Source organism: Canis lupus, chromosome 2 (assembly GCF_003254725.2).
Source record: "Canis lupus dingo isolate Sandy chromosome 2, ASM325472v2, whole genome shotgun sequence".
In the NCBI taxonomy this organism is placed as follows: domain Eukaryota; kingdom Metazoa; phylum Chordata; class Mammalia; order Carnivora; family Canidae; genus Canis; species Canis lupus.
In genome coordinates, this window is record NC_064244.1 from 70,197,536 (window position 1) to 70,215,352 (window position 17,817).

Genomic DNA, 17,817 nt, shown 5'->3' on the forward strand with positions numbered 1-17,817 from the left:
GAGAGGCGGGCGGGGGAAGCAAGCAGGGGGGAGCAAAGAGATTGAAAATCCAAATACTGATGACTGAACTGGAGCCCCTTAGGGGTGCCCATGACATGGAGACACTGTGCAAGGCCATGGGTGGGGATTATCTGGCCATAGCTGCCGCCCCTCCCCATGAGAAGGACCTGCTGTCCCCATTTTACTAAGGTGAACAGTGGTGCAGAGAGGGCAGGTGATGAAGGCCGACCACACAGCTCATAAGCAGCATAGCTAGCTAGCTAGCCAGGTTGTTGACTCCCCAGAGAGGCAGCCACTGGGACTGACTGGGGTGGGGGTGAGGGATGGGGAGATAGAGGGGAACAAGGTGGAAAGGGCCCCAGCAGTCTCAAGAGAGCAGGCAGTTATAAGGGTGACCACCTCCAAAGTGACTGTCCCCAAAGCCCTGCATGATCTGGGTCCAGCCTCCCCTCCCATCACCACATCACCTCTCCCTCTCTGTTCTGGTGTATGTAGGTATGTACGCACATATGTACATAAGAGCCCTGAGCACATTATGCTGATTCAAGCCTTCACCCATCCTCTTCCCTGTGCTTACAAAGTTGTTCCCTCTATCGCCTGCCTGGGTGGCGCAGCAGTTTGGTGCCTGCCTTTGGCCCAGGGCGCGATCCTGGAGACCCGGGATCGAATCCCACATCAGGCTCCTGGTGCATGGAGCCTGCTTCTCCCTCTGCCTATGTCTCTGCCTCTCTCTCTCTCTGTGACTATCATAAATAAATAAATAAATAAATAAATAAATAATTTAAAACAAACAAACAAACAAACAAACAAAAAAAACCAAGGTTGTTCCCTCTACCGCCTGCCTAGAGAGCTCTCATTCATCCTTCAAATCCCAGTTCAAATACCCAATGCCAGGGATCCCCACGTGGCTCAGCGGTTTGGGCCCTGCCTTCAGCCCAGGGCATGATCCTGGAGACCCGGGATCGAGTCCCACATCGGGCTCCCTGCATAGAGCCTGCTTCTCCCTCTGCCTATGTCTCTGTCTCTCTCTCCCTCTCTCTCTGTGTCTCTCTTGAATGAATAAATTAAATATTAAAAAAAAAATACCCAATGCCTAGAAAGAGTTAACCACCCACTCAGCTAGGGCTAGCTCAGAAGCACTCCTTGCTTCCTGTGCAACAGGAACCCCATCTGAGTCATCTTTGTGCCCCTCAGAATCCAGCACACAGTCAGTGCTCAATAAATATTTGTTGTCTCTAGACATTGCATTTTATCACCCAATCTGTGAGGCAGGCAAAACAGGTTTTCTTGTCCTCTCTATCAAGGCGCAGAAAAGGCGAGCAAGAGAGCGGGAGCGACTTCTAGAGGTCAGGCAAACATTCAGTGACACTGGTAGAGCTAGAAGCCAAGCCTTCTCTGCACCACACACACCCCTGCCTGGCCCCCACCCCAAAGAGCTCTCTTATCCCTGTAAGGCCATCCAGGGTCACCACAAGCGACCCTCAAGGCAGGAGTGGAGGGCATGGGCCCTGGTGGCCTGAGGTTTGGCTTTTACCACCCCCCCAATCCAGCTCTGGTTCCTCTTCTTGGACATGTCCCTCAGCCAGAGACCCCAGCAGGCCCCATCACCCCATACTCTAACCCCTTTCCTCTCTTGTCCACCCACTGCAGCGCCTGATCACATCCTGCTGGCTCGGGTCCTAAGTAAACCTCACATCCACCCACTGTTCCCCATCCCATGGCTCAGTCCCAGGCTGCATCTCAGCATCCCTCACCAGCAGAACTGCCCCTGCCTCCCCCTCCCATTTGTCCTCCACACCAGGCGATCCTCCCAAAATATAAACCTGACCATGTCCTTCCCCTGTTTCATGTCTGATGGCTCCCCATCACCACCGGGACAAGTCCTCCTAACTCTCCTGAGCCTGTTTCTCTAGCTGCATTCCCCCAAGTGCAGGTCATGACTCTGTACCTTGGCGAAACAGTTCCCTCCACTAGGAATGCCCTTTTTCCTGGTCTTTGCCTGAGAAGATATTCACAGTTTACACTTCAGTGCATCGATCAAAGGTGGAGGTGGTAGTTCTGTGTCCTTCCCCCCAGCTTGACTCTGAGCTGGTCGCAGTAAGGAGGCAGACACCACACAGATTCATCTCGGTGCCCCATGCCCAGCACAGGGCCTGGCACAGAGTAGATGTGAGGGAAAGCAGATGGCTAGGAAAGGGTGCTGTGTTCTTATTTCTGAGAGGCTTCCTCCATCCTTTCACCCTACTGGTGCCTTTTGGAACCTGTCAGACTAGCTTGCTACCTGCCTGTCCCCAGCAGGCCCCTCCCAGACCTGGTCTCTACTGTCCCAAGAGGGCTATCTTTGTAATCCTAAAATAACACTCATAACGATATAATAACAACAATAATTACTGTCATCGGGCACTCACCATGTACCTCATTGCATTGCTTAATCCTCATAAGAACTCTAGGAGGTACATAGGTTCTTTTATTATCCCTATTTTATAGATAAGGAAGCTAGGATTCTAAGAGGTTAAATGTCTTGCTGAAGGTCACACATCTAGTAAACAAGAGATGGGGAATTCAGAACCAGGCCTTCTCCTGCTTTCTGTTGTCCCCTGTCTTCAAAACTCTTAGAGCACCGGCCTGAGTGGGGGTACAGTGTGTGTGTGTGTGTGTGTGTGTGTGTGTGTGTGTGTTCAGGAAGCAGTCCTGTAGCCCTCACCAGGCCCCGTGCTGAGCAGTAGAGGTAGCACAGACTCAGGCACAGTCTCTGGCCCCTTGGGGGAGGTAAGAAAGTTTTATACTAAGAATTAGGGCCTTGGGATAAGCAGACTTGAGTCTGAGCTCCAGGTCTACCCCTAAGTAACTATGTGACTCTGGGTAACTCATTTGATTTACTTGGTACCGGTTCCCACACCTGTAAAGCAGGGACCATAATGCCTGTATTTCCAGGAAGGCTAGATGAGATAATGCATCCAAAATAGCATATAACAACCCACCCAGCATATAAGAAACATCCGATGGCAATAATACATACGATGACTAGACTCCCAGGATCCCGAGGCCAAGAAAGGATGTGATTCTCCAGGGCCCTCCCTTGGAGCCTCCTTAGCCAGACCCAAAAGTAATAGTGATAATAATGCCTGACCCACCCATTTGCTCATTAAATAATTCTTCAAGGGAAGCGTCCTTTAGTAACTCTATTTTGTAGGTGAGGCATCTGAGGCCCAGAGAAGGTAGGTTACTGAATCAAGTCCCCCACCAAAAGACTGGGACCTCCACTGAACTACTTCTACACTGGGTAGAGCCCAGCCCTCAGCCCAGAGCCCTGGCCAGACTGCTAGAGAGTCTGGGGCTCCTGGATTCTAGTCCAGCTGGGTGGGAAGTTAAAACAGGAGAAGGCAGCCAAAAAGAGGGACACCTTACTTGGCCCCCTGCCAGAATGAGCTCAGGACTGGGAAGAAACCAACAATTACCAAGCAGGTCCCAGTACTGAGCACTTCTCACTGGCTCCTTCCCACACCCATGTGGGGGAGGCATTGTGATATGCATGTTGCAGATGAAGTCTCCAAGACAAAGAAGTCAATGACTTGTCCAAGGTCACACAGTGAGGAAAGTGGCAGTACTGGGAGGCAGAGTCCCTCTCCACCCCTCCCACCTTCAGCCCCAGACCTCCCCAGCTGCCCTGGTGAAACCTAGAGGCTCCCTCCCCAGTTCTAAGCAGAGCCTTGAGTCTGGTTGCTTAGGTCCTCTCTCTGCTGATTGATGGGTGTGGTCCTCGGCCCCACCCTTAGTTCAGAGGACCCAGAGCTCACTTAGCAGAGACCTCACCTAAGGACCTCCCAGTCTAGTAAGCAAAGAGAGAACTCATGTTCACTGAGCCCCTGTGATGCTGGTCTCTTTACAGCAATCAGCCCTTTAACCCAACACAAAGCACATTGATGAGGCATAGTGACAGGGAATGAATAAATAAGTTCATTCATTCAGAAATATTCACTGAGTACCTACTATGTGCCACTGTGTCCTAGATGCTGGGGATACAGCAGTGAACAGATACACAAGAATCTCTGCCCTAGTGGGGCTTATGTGAAGAAAAGAACAAACATCCGAGTCAGGTAAATGTTGAGATTCGAAACAGATATGCAAAGAGCTGCCCAGCTCCAAGGGGCAGAATAAGGATTCCTGACCAGTCTGGCCCCAAAGACCTTTGCATTGTGTCACATGTCTCAAAAATCACCACCCAGTGTGTTAAGCATTGGAGAGAAGTCAGCTGGTTGTGGTAGGATCTAAACGTCACAGAACTCCCTCCTTCAGTTCTTCCACCCCTACCACTAGGCTCCCTTGACACCTCCCAGTGGCCTCCGAACTACAGGACAGGTATTAGAATCAAGCCCAAGAGGCAGTCATTTAGCCAAACCAGTACTCACCCAGTAGCAGCCGTTGGGGTCACACAGCCCATCAGGAAGAAGCCGTGGAGCCATCACAGGGACACATGGAAGCAAAGAACAGCAGTGAGACATAAGCACAACCAACAGAGAGGCTCTTTGGGGCCCTGCTTGTTCTTGGGCAAGGGGAAAAATCCTTCCTGGGCAGGGGGAAAATCCTAAATCAAACCCATAGATCAATGCTCTGCCTCTGGGGCCCTGCTAGGGTCCCTATAGTGGGCAATCTGATCACCTGATATGGCACCCAGAGCTCCTCCCAGACCCAGCCCCTTGCAGGCAGCAGGATCCCTGTAGACAAATATTAACTGAGCACCTGCGGTGTGCTGGGTGTTGGGGATACGGTATGAAGAAGACAGCCATGGCCCCTGCCCTTATGGGGCATCCAGGGCAGTGAGGAGGCAACCATGTAACTTAGAAATGAATTACAACTGTGATGAGCTGTCTCAAGAAGGAAACTTATGAACCCTGGTTCAAACCCTGGCTAGCACTCACTAGCTTTGTGACATGGGGCCTGTCTTCTTAACTTCTCTGTGCCTCAATTAGTCATCTGTAAAATGGGGATAGCATTAGGACCCACCTCCAGGGTTGCTGTGGGCATTAAATGAGTTAATATGTATAAAACATTCTGCACAATGCTTGGCACCCTGTAAACTGTTCATAACTGGTAGCTACTATCATTACAGGGAGCTGTAGGCATAGATTTTGAAAGTGTGGATCAGGCCATCACCTGCCTGACAAGGTAGGGATTAAGAGAGACAAAGGAGGTGAAGCTCTGGGCCCAGTGCCTGGCACGTTGGTAACCAGTCAATACATGGTGGTGGCATTCTTAGGGCTGTTCTCTGTTAGTGCATCCCTAGGGTACAGTCCCTCAGCAGATGGGCTGTCAGAAGTGCCCTTTCCCCACAAACACCCAGAATTGCAACTTTGGACTGAAAAATAACCAGCATTCTCACTTGATGTTACAAATATCTCATCTCCTTTGACCTTCACAATGACCCAGGAAGTAGACAAGGCAAAGTGATGACTATTCCCATTTTACAGATGAGGACAATGAAGTGCAAGGACTCCGCTCTGTGGGCTCTTAGGTGTGTTACTTCATCTCTTCAAGCCTAGTGAAATGCTCAAGCCAGGATCCCAAAAGGCATCTGCCTGGATTTTGTTCTCTAGGTCTTCCCTTGTGTCTGTAATTCTAGCTGCACAGCCCCAGACAAGACTCTGAATCTCTCCAGCATCACCCCTTCATCTGAAATACTTATCAAATGGTCAGCTCAGGATCCGAGCTGTTCCTGAACCAAACTCTTCTTCCACAGGCTCAGCCACTGCTACCTTACCCCTCTCTCTAAACTTTTACCCCATTACCAACTTCAGCCACCAACCCATAGACCAAGGAATGTGTACACTCAACTACTAAAATCCAAGCTTTATAAATGGAAAAACTGAGATCCACAGGTAGGTCCATCATCCAAGGTAGGTTTTCAGTGCCCAACTCTTTTACCTGGGCAGTAATCAGGTGGGGCTGCCCTCTGAGGAAACCCCCAGTAGGACCTTGATCCAAAGGTTTCTCCCTCTGCTGTTCTCCCCCCACAATGGGCCTGGTGAGCACCTGCGCATCCTATCCCTCAGCTCCCCAGAATAAATAACCCAGAGCTCTGAGCTCACCCAGTAAGGGTCAGGCAGGTTCCGGAAGTAAAGGCTATGCATTATGGGAGCCGGTACATACCAGGTGGTTACTTTCCCCTCTAGTTGAGTCTGGGGTTTGGGGTCAGACAGAACTTGGTTCAAATCCCAGCCCAGCCACTCCCCAGCTGTGTGACTCTGGTCAAGTAGATTCACCACCCTAAACTCCTGAGAAATAGGAATAATATCTACTCCCTCGTGGGGTTATTAGGTATTAGTTAATGCAGCATTTTAAAGGCTTAGCACAGAGCACAGTGTACAGTAAGTGTGGCTCTAATTATGATTAGAGAATACAGGCCAAGAATAGGACATGAGGGCCCAGCACACATGCTACCTTACCCTGGCCCCATCCTTCCTCCCCCCACACCCTTCATGGGGGTGGTGGACTGTAAGAGGTGTACAAAGCCCCAAACCATGTCCTGGAAGCTATAATAATGGGTGCTGAAAGACCCTGTGAGGCTGTAGGCTCATCTTCCCTTCTCATTTCACAGAAAGAGAAATTAAGACCCAGGGAGAAAAGCAATGGGCCCATAGACTATATGGGAGTAGAATCCTGCCCTCTTTACTAAACATCAGAATCCCAGGCCCCAAGAAAAATCTGAATGCCCCACCCCCACTGGGGAACTATCACAAAGATCTATTCTGCAAGCCCCAACAAAGGCCACCATGACTTTTATGGTGAGCCCTTTGTGGGTACCCTATTTAGCTCTGCGGCTAGCAGACCCATATGTGGTGCTCAGGAAGGGCTTAGGGACCAACCCTTGCAGTTGCTCTCTGGCTCTGCAGAGAAGCTCTGCTCAGCCTCCCCCTCCAGAGGTGTCTCCCTGCATCTCCCTTCCTCACTTCCACCCTGGCCTCTGTCTCACCCTGCAGTCTGGGTCCCATCCCCTGGGCACAACCCCAGGCAGCTGAGCTCTGGGCCTCCAGAGGCCTATACAGCGTCAGCATCTTCCCAGCCAGGCTGGGATATTCCTGCCCAGCACAGCCAGCCAGGCTCCTGGCCAGGGTCCACTCTGCAGAGGGGGTGCCGGCCCTGCCCTACCAGGGGCCCCACCCCCACTGGCCTAGCGGGTGCGGCAGCCTGGGAGCCCTGGGAGCTTCTACTGGCACCTGCACCTCCCGGAGGGAGGTCAGCCTAGTCTAAGCAGTGAAGGGATGGGCTGATCAGGAGACCGACGGGTGTGGCACCTCTTCACCTCCCTAAGGATCGCCCCCACATGCAAGTGCTCCAGCTACACCACACATTGCTGGGACCTGGCAGGCCCTGCCTGACTCCTAATACGCAGAGAAACCCCAGAGCCTCCTCACTCCATTTTCCTTCTTAAAACACCCTCCACTGGCCTCCTCCCAGACCAGCTCTCATTCTGGTCACTGCACACTATTATCTCATTTGATTCTGCTAATGCCTGTGAGGTCTGGATTATTGACTGAGGAAGAACTCTGGGACTCAGAGAGGTGAAGTGACTCGTGCAAGGTCACACAGCAAAGTGGCAGGGCCAAGATTTAAACCCAGTTCTGTTGCATGTGAAGCCTGCAGGGAACCAGATGTCTCCTTTCCCCCGCCTCTCTGCTCCCTAAAGCTTCTGGATCCCCCTCTTCCCAAACCTTCCACCTGTCTCCTTCCACAGTCCCAGTCAGAATTAATCATTCCCACCTCGTGGCTGCTATAACAGCTTGTCTACACACACCCAAAAGCGGTAGAGTACAGGAGTTATTTCTGAGGTGTCTGTCTCATTGGCACTCAGAAGGGCCTTGAAGGCAGGGGGTGACCCCAGCACATGCTCCTCAGACCTGCCAGTCTGTCACCTCTATCTCCACCCTCCCCCTATCCCCATGCAAAAGTCCTCTGACCTCCTCTTGTTGATCCCCTCCCCACGCCCAGCCTCCTGCCCAGGCCTGTAACTGGGGTGAAGGTAGGGAGCTTGCCGAAACCTCAGGGGCTCCGTGCCAGTGCTCTGGCCCCTCCCTCTCCCCTTCAGTAGCTGAGGATCTGCCCCAGACCTGACACCAGGCAGCGCTCTCAGGGACTCCCAGCTGCCCTGAGCACCAGGCCTGACCAGGCATTCCCCAAGCCTCCTCCTTCTGGAGAAAAGGGCTCCAGAAGCAGAGAAGGAACCGCCTTCTGCCCTAGTCTGGGGACTTGAGGGGTCACATTCAGCAGCTCTCACACCCGGGGGGAAGCCGTGGGCCTTGAAATAACCTCCCCCAACCCTTCAGGAATAGTTCTACCCTCCCCCCTTCGGGGGCAATCTTGGGCTGGGGTCTGTCTGTACAAATCCTGCCTCCAATCTGCCAAGGGGGAGAACTTTTGTTCTACCCCAAAGAGGTGGGGGTCTGCGGGAAAGTGTGGGCTAGGATGAGAAAGACTAAGGATAAGGACAGGACCGCAGAGAGAGCGAGAGGACAGATGAGGGACACCGGGGATCGGGCGGTGAGAGCAAGCCGGAGACTGAGACCCACAGGAAAGTCGCCGAGACCGAGACCGAGCCTGGCAGGGAGCGTGCGGGGCCGGGGCGGCGACAGGAGGGCCACCCTGGCGGGCGCAGCTGGCACCCCGGCTCACGGGTCCTCAGTCCGGAAACTCAAAGTCAGTTACGTAAGGGCCGGGCCGGGCCGGGTGCGGGGTTCCAGGCCCCGGGGCCCCCCTCCCGCCGCGCGCCGCCCGCCCTCCCACTCCGGCCAGCGCTGCGGCGGGCCCGGCGGGGGCAGGCGGGCCGGGCAGGGCGGGGCTGGGGGGGCACCTGGGGCCGCAGCACTCCGCAGGGAGCCGCCCGCGGGCACCTGGCCCGGGACCCCCGCCCCAGACGGGCCGCGACCTCCTGGGACCTCCCCAAGATTGGCCGGCAAGCGCCAGCCCCGGACCCCGAGCTCCCGGACCCCTCTCTTCTCGCCCGCGCCCCTCCCTGCACCCTGAACTTCGAGACGTCTCCCCTGCGGACCCCAGTTCGGACCCTGGAAGCCGGGACCCCGAGAGCCCCTTCCCCTGACCCTTAGACCCAGGTCCCGCCCCTACCGGGACGGCGCGGGCCCTCGGGAGTGGGTCCGTCTGTCCCTCACCCCGTCCCTCCCGGGGACCCGGGATCGTCCCCAGACGGTCCAGGCTCACCTGGGCCGGACGGGGCGGGGACCTGGCCGGGCCGGGCCGGGCCGCGTTCTCGCTCTCCGCCGCTCTCGCCCTTTAAGAGGTTCCTGCCACTTTGCCCCGCCGGGGGCCTCCACCTGCACTGACAGGGCAACTCCGGAGTGAGGCCCCGCCCCCGGCCCGGGAGGCCTCCTGATTGGCGCAGGCAACTGCCAATCGGCGGGGCGGCGAGGAGGACGGGGCCGAGAAGTGCGAGCGTCGCAACCGGGAAAGGGCTGGGGCTGCAGGTGCGGTCTGACGCGGACGCCGAGCTCCGAACGGCCCCGGGTTGACCCGAGGGTCAGGGGAGGATTGGGTAAGCAGCTCCTGGATTGGGTGGTGTGGTGTCTGACGTCACACGGCAAAAGTATGATGCAATTTGCCACGTGGTGCTGCCCTCTAACCTAAGGGCTGGAAGGGTGGTAGGAAGGGAGTTGGCTGTAGGGAACCTGAGGAAGTGACCCTGGTGAGACTCACCTGGATCACCTGTCCCCCCATTTAGTCCTGTGTGACCTTGAGCAAGTCACTTCTCTGAAACTATAAATCTTACAGTACTTTTCTGAGAATTAATGATAATGTGTTAAGTGCGAAGCACAGGTTTGGCACACAATCAATAGCGTCCAGTAAATATGGTCTCTTGTTCCTTTCATCCCCATCTTGCCACTCTTGTCGGAGACTTTCCGCCTCCTTATGGTCCATCCCATCAGCACTGGATGGGCTTTCATAACCACTGGTCCAAGTCACTCCCCTCACTACCTCATTTTTGGCAGATGGGGAAAACTCAGGCCCATTGGGGGCAAGTGACTTCCTGGGAGTTCAGTGGTCTTCCTATTAGATGGGCCCTGCAATCAAACTGCCTGAGTCTCCATCCCCAGCGCTGCCCTGGACTTGGACAACCCTCTCCAAGCCAGCTTCCTCCGCGGTAAAATGGGGTTAGCAAAGGTTATTTTCCCCAAGGCCCCTCGATTGCTCAGTGGGTTGAGTATCTGGCCCCAGGTTTCCGCTCAGGTTGTGGTCTCAGAGTCCTGGGATTGAGGATCTCTGTGTGGGGCTTTGAGCTCAAAGATAGTCCATTTAAGATTCTCTCGGTCGCCTTCCACCTGTCTCCACCCCCAGGGTGGGCGCATGCTCTCTCTCTCTCTCTTTCTCTCAAATAAATAAATAAATAAAATATTTTTTTAAAAAGTATTTTCCTCAAGGGTTGTTGTGAGAATTAAATGAAATGATCCATATAAAGTATTAAGAACAGTGCCAGTTTCACGAGCATCCAAAAAGTGTTAGCACTTATTATGATTATTGATGTTAATTTTATATCAAGGTCATAAGTTAAGGTATTGCCCCCACCAAATTCACTGCGGGGTCCAAGCCAGGTCTTGTTTTAGGCTTCAGGGCCCTGGTCCCTGCCTTCAAGAAGCTCACAGTCTAGCAGAGGGTCTGACTGAGCCCCTCCATCTAGCCTAGCGGATACTTTCTGATGTAGGTGGGCGGCCTCCAAAGCACCAGAGAAGCTTTAGTTCCTTTAGCCAGAAATCTGGACACTTGAGAACCCTTTCAGGGGTCCCTAGCCCTGTCGACCGCACGGGGAAAGCTAACACACACATACAGGCTCCTAAGGATATTGACACACCTTTCACGTGCTTACAGTTTCACCTGCCCACAGGTAGTAATGCCCAGTGGTTAAGAGCTTGGGCTTTGGAAGCAATTGAGTCAGGGCCCTGCGTTTTTTACCGCTGTGTGGCCTTTGGGCAAGTTACTTTCCCTCGGGGGTGAAATGGGATTAATAATCGCCCAAACTTTATATAGAGCTGTTGCAAATATTAAATGAGAGGATGAAAATACATATGCAAATACCGAGTAATGCATCCAGTATTATTTTTTAATTGCTCCCACATGTATTCAGGCAACCCAGGAGGGAGCAGGCTGTGAACGCCCAGATTCGGTCTCTGCAGAGGGGTTTCCTCTCCCGGCCGGCGCCCCGAGGCTCCGCCCGGGCCGGGGGGCGGGGGGGCGGGGCGAGGAGAATCCCGCAGAGCCGCGGGAGGCCCTTCCGAGGCCCCGCCCCTCCCCGGCCGGGGCGGGCTCGCGGCTCCGGCTCCCGGGCCGAGCTGCCGCGCGGGTGACTCAGCAGCGCCAGCGCCTGCCCCGGCCTGATAAGTGTGTGCCGGTGAACGTGTGCTGGGGTGGCCGGGGAGGGCTCCGGGTTTGCGAGTCTGTGCGTGGGGCGTGCAAGCGGGGTTGTGTTTGTGATCTTGATCGTGTGTGTGGCTCTCTTCTCTCTGTACTTGTGTGTGTGTGTGGAGGGGCGGGGGGGGGGGGGCATGTGTGTCACGGCGTGTCCCTGTTGGTGAGTTTGCATAAAGGGTGTGACTCGGTGTGACTCTCTCTTTGTGTCTTATAAACAGGTCCTCCCCCTCCCCCTCCCACCTCCCCCAGGCCCTGGAGACCGAGACAGCTCTGCTGGGCCCCACGTCCTCTCTGCCTCGGCAGCCTCTGTGCGTTTCTTGTTGAGGTGACGTCTGCACTTGGGTGGGTGAACCTGACCCTGTTGGCCACTGCGGAGGGAGGAGGGGGTTGTGGTGCTGTCGCTGCCTGGACTTCAGGCCCCCCTGCCCCCAGTACCTGTGCCTATGAAGCCTCTACCTCCCTTCCCAGACTGTAGTTCCTTACCTGAGCTGCTCCCTGTCGGGAAGACCTCCAGAGGAGACAACTCCCGTTTAGAGGCTGCTGTTATTTTAACATGCACTCTCATTGGATCTCACCGAATGTTTATGGCCTTAAGTTCTAAAGACTGAGACTTGAGAGTGGAGGTGACAACCCAAGGTCATGCAGCTCAAGACCAGTGGAGGGCGTGAAGGTGACAAGCAGAGGGCAGATCTCCCTAAACCGAGCACCTAGTCTGCCTGGAGCCTGTGGGACGCTGATAAGCTTCTGGGGCAGGGGAAGGCACCTGTTTGTGTCCCCCCTCCTCTGCTGAGTTTCCTGGGCCTCCAGCCAGCTCCTTATCCTGCCAGAGCCTGAGCACTGCTACCAGCTTGGATTGGGTGATTGGGTCTTGAGTTGGGTGATAAAGAGGCCAGGGGACGGGCTGGGGGCTAAGCAGAGGGGCCAGGGCCAATGTGGGAGCATCTGTTGCTTCAACAAAACTTTATTGAGCACGTCATTCAAAACAGGCTGGCACCCTGCTCTGTCAAAGAGGGGAAGAGAGTCACAAGACCAAGCCACAAGGAATGGTGGAGACCGGCAAGCTCAGGCTTGAAGCAGGGGGAGTGTGTCTGGGATCTGTTGTGCTCACAGTCCTGACCACCATTTAAGGGAGAGTGTGGGACCTGGCCAGTCATATTTCTCTCCTAGCCTGTCTCTGTGTCAGTCAAATGAGGTAATGGCACTACCCTGCCTGCCTTTCCTGAGTCCAAGACACTAAAAGGGAAAGCCATTGGTAAACAAGGTTGCTCTCCAAACATAATGGACAGTCCCGTTGTGATTCATGGCCTCCTATGAGAAGGGCCTTAAAGAAACATACCCAGAGCCCAGAGAGGAAAAAGGGTCCCAACTGAGGGATTAGGGAAGGCTGCCTGGAGGAGGTGGCCTACCAGCTAGATTTTTAAGGGATGGATTTACTTTATGGAAATGGAAGAGGGTGCTCCAGGTGGAGGAACAGCCTGGATAAAGGCCTGGATGGTGAGGTTGTGTGCTGGGAACAAAAACCACTTTGGTATATCTGGCACAGAGTGAATGTCGGGTTTAGACAGGGCCAGGTGGGGTGAGGGTAGAAGACTTGGGGATAACCAAGAGGTCTTTGAGGTAAAGACAGCCGTGTCCTGGCAGGGGTGTGGCAGTCTTTCCAGGAGGGTCTGGAGGAGAGGGAGAATTGGCAGGCGTTGGTTCAAGGACCCCCACACCCACCCCAGGACAATCCATCTGAAGCCTGGGGCGGATCCCCAGGATGACATTGAGGTGGGCACGAGGCTACAGAGCTCCCTCTAAGAGAAGGATGGAGGAAAAGCCAAGTCAGATGCCCTAGTCCGGGGAGGGACCCAGGCATGGGTGCAGAGGGTGCCTGCCCACCAATGAACATTGAAAGGCTCTGGAAGGCCTGGCCGCCTAGGAGTTCCTCTGGGTTTGCTCCAGTGTGGGGAAGGGGCCAATCCCATTGGGAGAACTCCTCAGGGAAGGCACCATCTCCAGAAGCCCCCGTTGAATGAGCAGTGGTTGCTAATGGTGAGCTTATCATATATCTGCCAGTGCCTCGCTAAGATATCCCTATTCTATGGATGAGTAAAACGAAGTTTCGAGAAGCAAAGTGTTCTGCTCACCATCATTCAGCCAGTAAGCCGGAGGCGGGGACTCCCTGTTTCCTGAGATGGCAGGAAAGAGTTGAAGGAACTGTTTGGCAACGGCGGCGGCCGAGATTCAGGCTCCGTGAGGCCCCAGAACGGTGGAGGAACCGGCTCCGGGGAGAAGGAAACACGGTGTCTGCTGCCACCTCGTGGTCCTGGAGCCACAGAGCCCAGCTCTCCCGGCTTCCTGAGCGGGTAGCCCCCTCTCGGTGCAAGGGGTCTGCAGGAGTCAGTGAAAGGGAGGGCGCCCAGGTGGGTCTGACCTGGATTGTGAGACCCCAGGCAAGTCTCTTCTTGCTCCTCAATTCTCAGTGCCTTCAAGAGGACTCAAGGAGATCATCTGGACTCCTGTGGAGACCTTTCACAGCCTTGCCCTGTCTTTGCGACTGGGAAAAGGGAGGACCCAGTGGATCCGGGATTGTAGGGGCCTAAAGCTTATCTGGGAGCCTCTTTAAGAAAAAAAAATGAAGGGACCCCTGGCTGGCTCAGCCCGTAGAGCATGCAACTCTCAATCTCGGGGTTGTGAGTTCAAGCCCCACATGGGGCATGGAGCCTATTTAAAAAAAAAAAAAAAAAAAAAAAGGAAGAAAAGAACGAAAGGTTAAGGATACAAAATGCCTGTAGCCATATGGCATGGCTACAGCCATGGGCTGTAGGACACATATGGGAAGGAAAGGAAGTCAGAGTGGAAAGATCTTAGCCAATGCAACTTAATATATTTTATTTTTGCAAATTTTACAGAAATACATGACCTTGTGAACACAAAGTCAGGATTCCTCTAGGGCCCATGCTAGTGTGAAGTCTTGATCACTGCCTAGGACTCACAGTGAGTCAGGTATGGGGTCCCCCCACGGGAGATTTGGAGATTCTGAAGCCAGGGAAGGATCTGGGTTGTCTCCCTCCCACGCCATACCATCCCATACCATCCCAGGACTTTCACCCAGATCTTCCAGAACTTCTATCTGAAAGTGAGTCCATACTCACTCCACTTTCTCTGTGGCCACATCCTAACAGTTGGGTTGCTCCAGCCAGGACTGCTCAGGGGGCCTCTGTTCCACCCAGCTGAACCCTTCTTTGCTTTCTAGGCACGGAGGTCCAACCCCATAAGCCCCCGGGCAGCCTTCCCAGGTGCCCTTACCTCCTCGGGCAGTGCGGGCACTAGGTGTGCACAGCGGTCTTTAGTCAGTTCTAAAGAGCTGTTGGCTGAGTTCAGAGCTGTTGGCTGAGTCCCTGCAGTGCTGTGAGCCTGGTGTCACCCACATGTGTGATCTCGGATGGACACATCCTGAGCCCCTCCTCTTACAGCCGGGCCTGCGGGATTGGGGGCCTGGTGAGAGGACTCAGACCTGGTCCCAGCCCTCCTCTACCTCATCGTCTGAGAATCTGGTAAGACACGGACTGAGTCTTACAACTTTGAGGCCTGAGGATAATTTAGAGGTCAAGTGCTCCAAGGGGCTATCGAACTTGCTTCATCTCATAATCCTAAAGTGGGAAACAGAGAAGGGGGGCTGGGCGGGAGGGGATGTGTGGGGCGCCCTCTGCTTGGGCTCCCTTCTGAGGAACCATGAGTCGGAACCACTGTTGGAAGGTCAAGACCTTTGCTTTAGCTGACCTGAGACTAAGAGATTGGACTAGTTCTAGTTCACAGCTGAGGCTGGATGCAGACGTAGGTCTGCCTGACTGCAGGTCGGAGGCTCTTGGCTCAATCTCAACACTGGACGGCTGGGCGAACTACCCCCCCCCACCCCATCTCCCTTCTGTCACTCCAGGTCCCCCATCCACTTAGCACAGCCAGCAAAGAGAAGTTCAGAGGGGTCCCAGCCCCTCCCCTGGGGGTGGGAGAGCAAGGAAGGGGCCCTTTTGGAGCTGCCACACCGGGATGAGGGCAGAGACTAGACTTTCCTCTGCTCGTGCACTGCTCACCTTCAGTCTGAGCCCAGAGCCTGCCACACAGTAAATAAATATTAGTTGAATTGAATGAATTTGAGGCAATGGTTCAGGGTAGGGGAACCTTCTGAGGTAGAGAAACCATCCCTCCAGGTCAACCTCCTCCACCTCTGGGCATTTCTCCTGGTCCCCCTGGGGGTGAGATCTGCACTGGGTCTCTCCAGCTTATAAAGATTTTCAGCTTTGCTGTATCTTCACTTTCTCTTCAGAGCAACAGAGGAAGCTCTTGTGTGACTTTGGGCAAGTTATTTGCCCTGAGCCTCCATCTCATTTGTTAAAAATACCCACCTTGCATTATACAGCCTTCCCTGGGGCACCTGGGTGGCTCAGTGGTTGAGTGCCTTTGGCTCAGGTCGTGATCCTGGGGTTCTGGGATGGAGTCCCAGAAGGGACCCTGCTTCTCCCTCTGCCTATGTCTCTGCCTCTCTCTGTGTGTCTCTCATTAATAAATAAACAAAAATCTTTTAGGGAATCCCTGGGTGGCTCAGCAGTTTGGCGCCTGCCTTCAGCCCAGGGCATGGTCCTGGGGTCCCAGGAGCCTGCTTCTCCCACTGCCCGTGTCTCTGCCTCTCTATCTCTCTGTCTCTCAAGAATAAATAAATAAATAATTTAAAAATTATAAACAGCCTCCCCTAATAAAAATACTTTCGTGTTTAGAATTATTTACTTGAAATCGTTATTATGATTTTGGGTGGCCAGTGATCGTTCCCGGCCAGCCCACACTCACCCAGTGTCTTCCAACAGAATGCTTCCCTCGCTCCAGGGCCCCTTTCAGGAACCAGCTCAGCCCCCAGCTTGCAGGGATGCGGTGGGGCCCGGGAGGCGGACGAGCCCCACCCCGCAGTCCCGGAAAACGGGTGAACTAATAAGGGTGCCGATGCCACGTGTGGCCGGTAGGCGGCAGCAGCGTCTGCGAAATGAGCCCGCCCTGCCGCCTTTCTCCCGGGACCAGCTGGTGGGCTGTCTTCCAGTGTACAAACCTAGGTGTATAAAAGTGGGTGCCCCGGTAGGAGAGGAGTGTGTGCGTGCCTGTGGTATGAACGCACGTGTGCACGTGATTGTGAGCAATACGTATACAAGTGCCAGGAAGGAGTCTGTGTAAGAGAAGGTGTGTGTGCACGGGGAGGATGTTTGTGCGGTCAGGTGTGTACATGTGGCCTCCCAGTCTGTGGGTCTATATGCATGTGACTGTGTCACATGTATGGACACACACACACACACACTCAGTGAAGCATCTCTTGACTTTTTTGGTCCTGGCCCCCTGGAACATGCAGTGAGTCCTGCAGCCAGGCACACAGTGACACACAGCACATACCCCATCTCAGAGAGCTCTGGAATCACCTGTACCCCCCTCCCCCCGGGGTAGAGAAGAACACTCACATGTTAACAGAATGGGGAACCATGACTGATGTTTTTGCCTGTTCTTTCCAAACTTATCTGGTTTTTATGATTCTGTAATAACCATAAACATTATTGGGAAAACACCTGTGTCCCTTTTCATGGGCTTCTCCTTTCCCCTTAGGGAGGGGCAGGGTTCGCATATGACAATGCTGTGGGTGCCCAGATAGCAGCTGTCGGGGGTCTAAACAGGGCGAAGGGTCAGTCCAGAGCAATCAGAGAAGGCTTCCTGGAGGCAGAGGGAGTGGAGCTGACCCGGAAGGGCGGCGAAGTTGGCTCATGACTGTGGTCGGCCCTGCTGCTGCACCGCTCGGAGCACTGCCTGCCCTTGGGCTGGGCCTCGGCAGTCCTCTTCCTGAAGTGCATCCTTGCCTGCCTCTGAGGGAGTTGGAGGTCACACGCAGGCAAGATGGGACTTCGACTCCTGGAATCCCCCATTGGGAAAGGGCAGGAGAGGTCATCTGGAGTTTTCAAGCAACTGGGAGCTATGGAAAGTTAGGGGCTTAGGGGCAGACTGCATTTCCCCATCAATGACACTGTGCCCTGCTTACCACGTACAGATGTTGCCTCATCGGGTCCTCTAGGGGAGTCCTGGTAAGTTAGCTATAAAAATACGTTTAAAAAAAAATAAAAAATAAAAAAATAAAAATAAAAAATAAAAATACCACGCTTTACAAAAGAGAAAGTGATGCCCAGAGTGGCCATGAGGATATGCTTTTCAGGGCATACACAAAGCCGAATAAAAGTTCTGCACTGTGCGCAGTCACAGAAACACCGAGGTGCTCTCACATGTGCTGTGCGATCACACACACACACACACACACACACACACACACGCCCTTCAGAGCCGTTCTTCCCAGCCCCATGGGAGTTAAGCTCTGGGCACAGCCAGACCTCTGTGAAGTCGTCC

General features: G+C 54.1%; 1 protein-coding gene across 8 annotated transcripts in view; it reads right to left on the reverse strand.

Moving 5' to 3' along the window:
- Positions 1 to 9,486, reverse strand: part of EPB41 (erythrocyte membrane protein band 4.1) — a 200,472-nt gene extending 190,986 nt beyond the window's left edge. For 4 of the 8 annotated variants that reach the window (XM_049105497.1, XM_049105493.1, XM_049105495.1 and 1 more), the window contains exon 1: positions 9,211 to 9,486. Coding sequence is in view for 1 of the 8 variants with exons in the window: in XM_049105403.1 (XP_048961360.1) it covers positions 4,410 to 4,441 (32 nt within the window). In the remaining 7 variants the exon portion in view is untranslated. Of the gene's footprint in view, positions 1 to 4,409; positions 4,690 to 8,564; positions 8,693 to 9,117 lie in introns of those variants that run through there. The other 4 variants (XM_049105406.1, XM_035713322.2, XM_049105486.1 and 1 more) reach the window with 4 other exon arrangements.
- Positions 9,487 to 17,817: the final 8,331 nt, after the last annotated feature.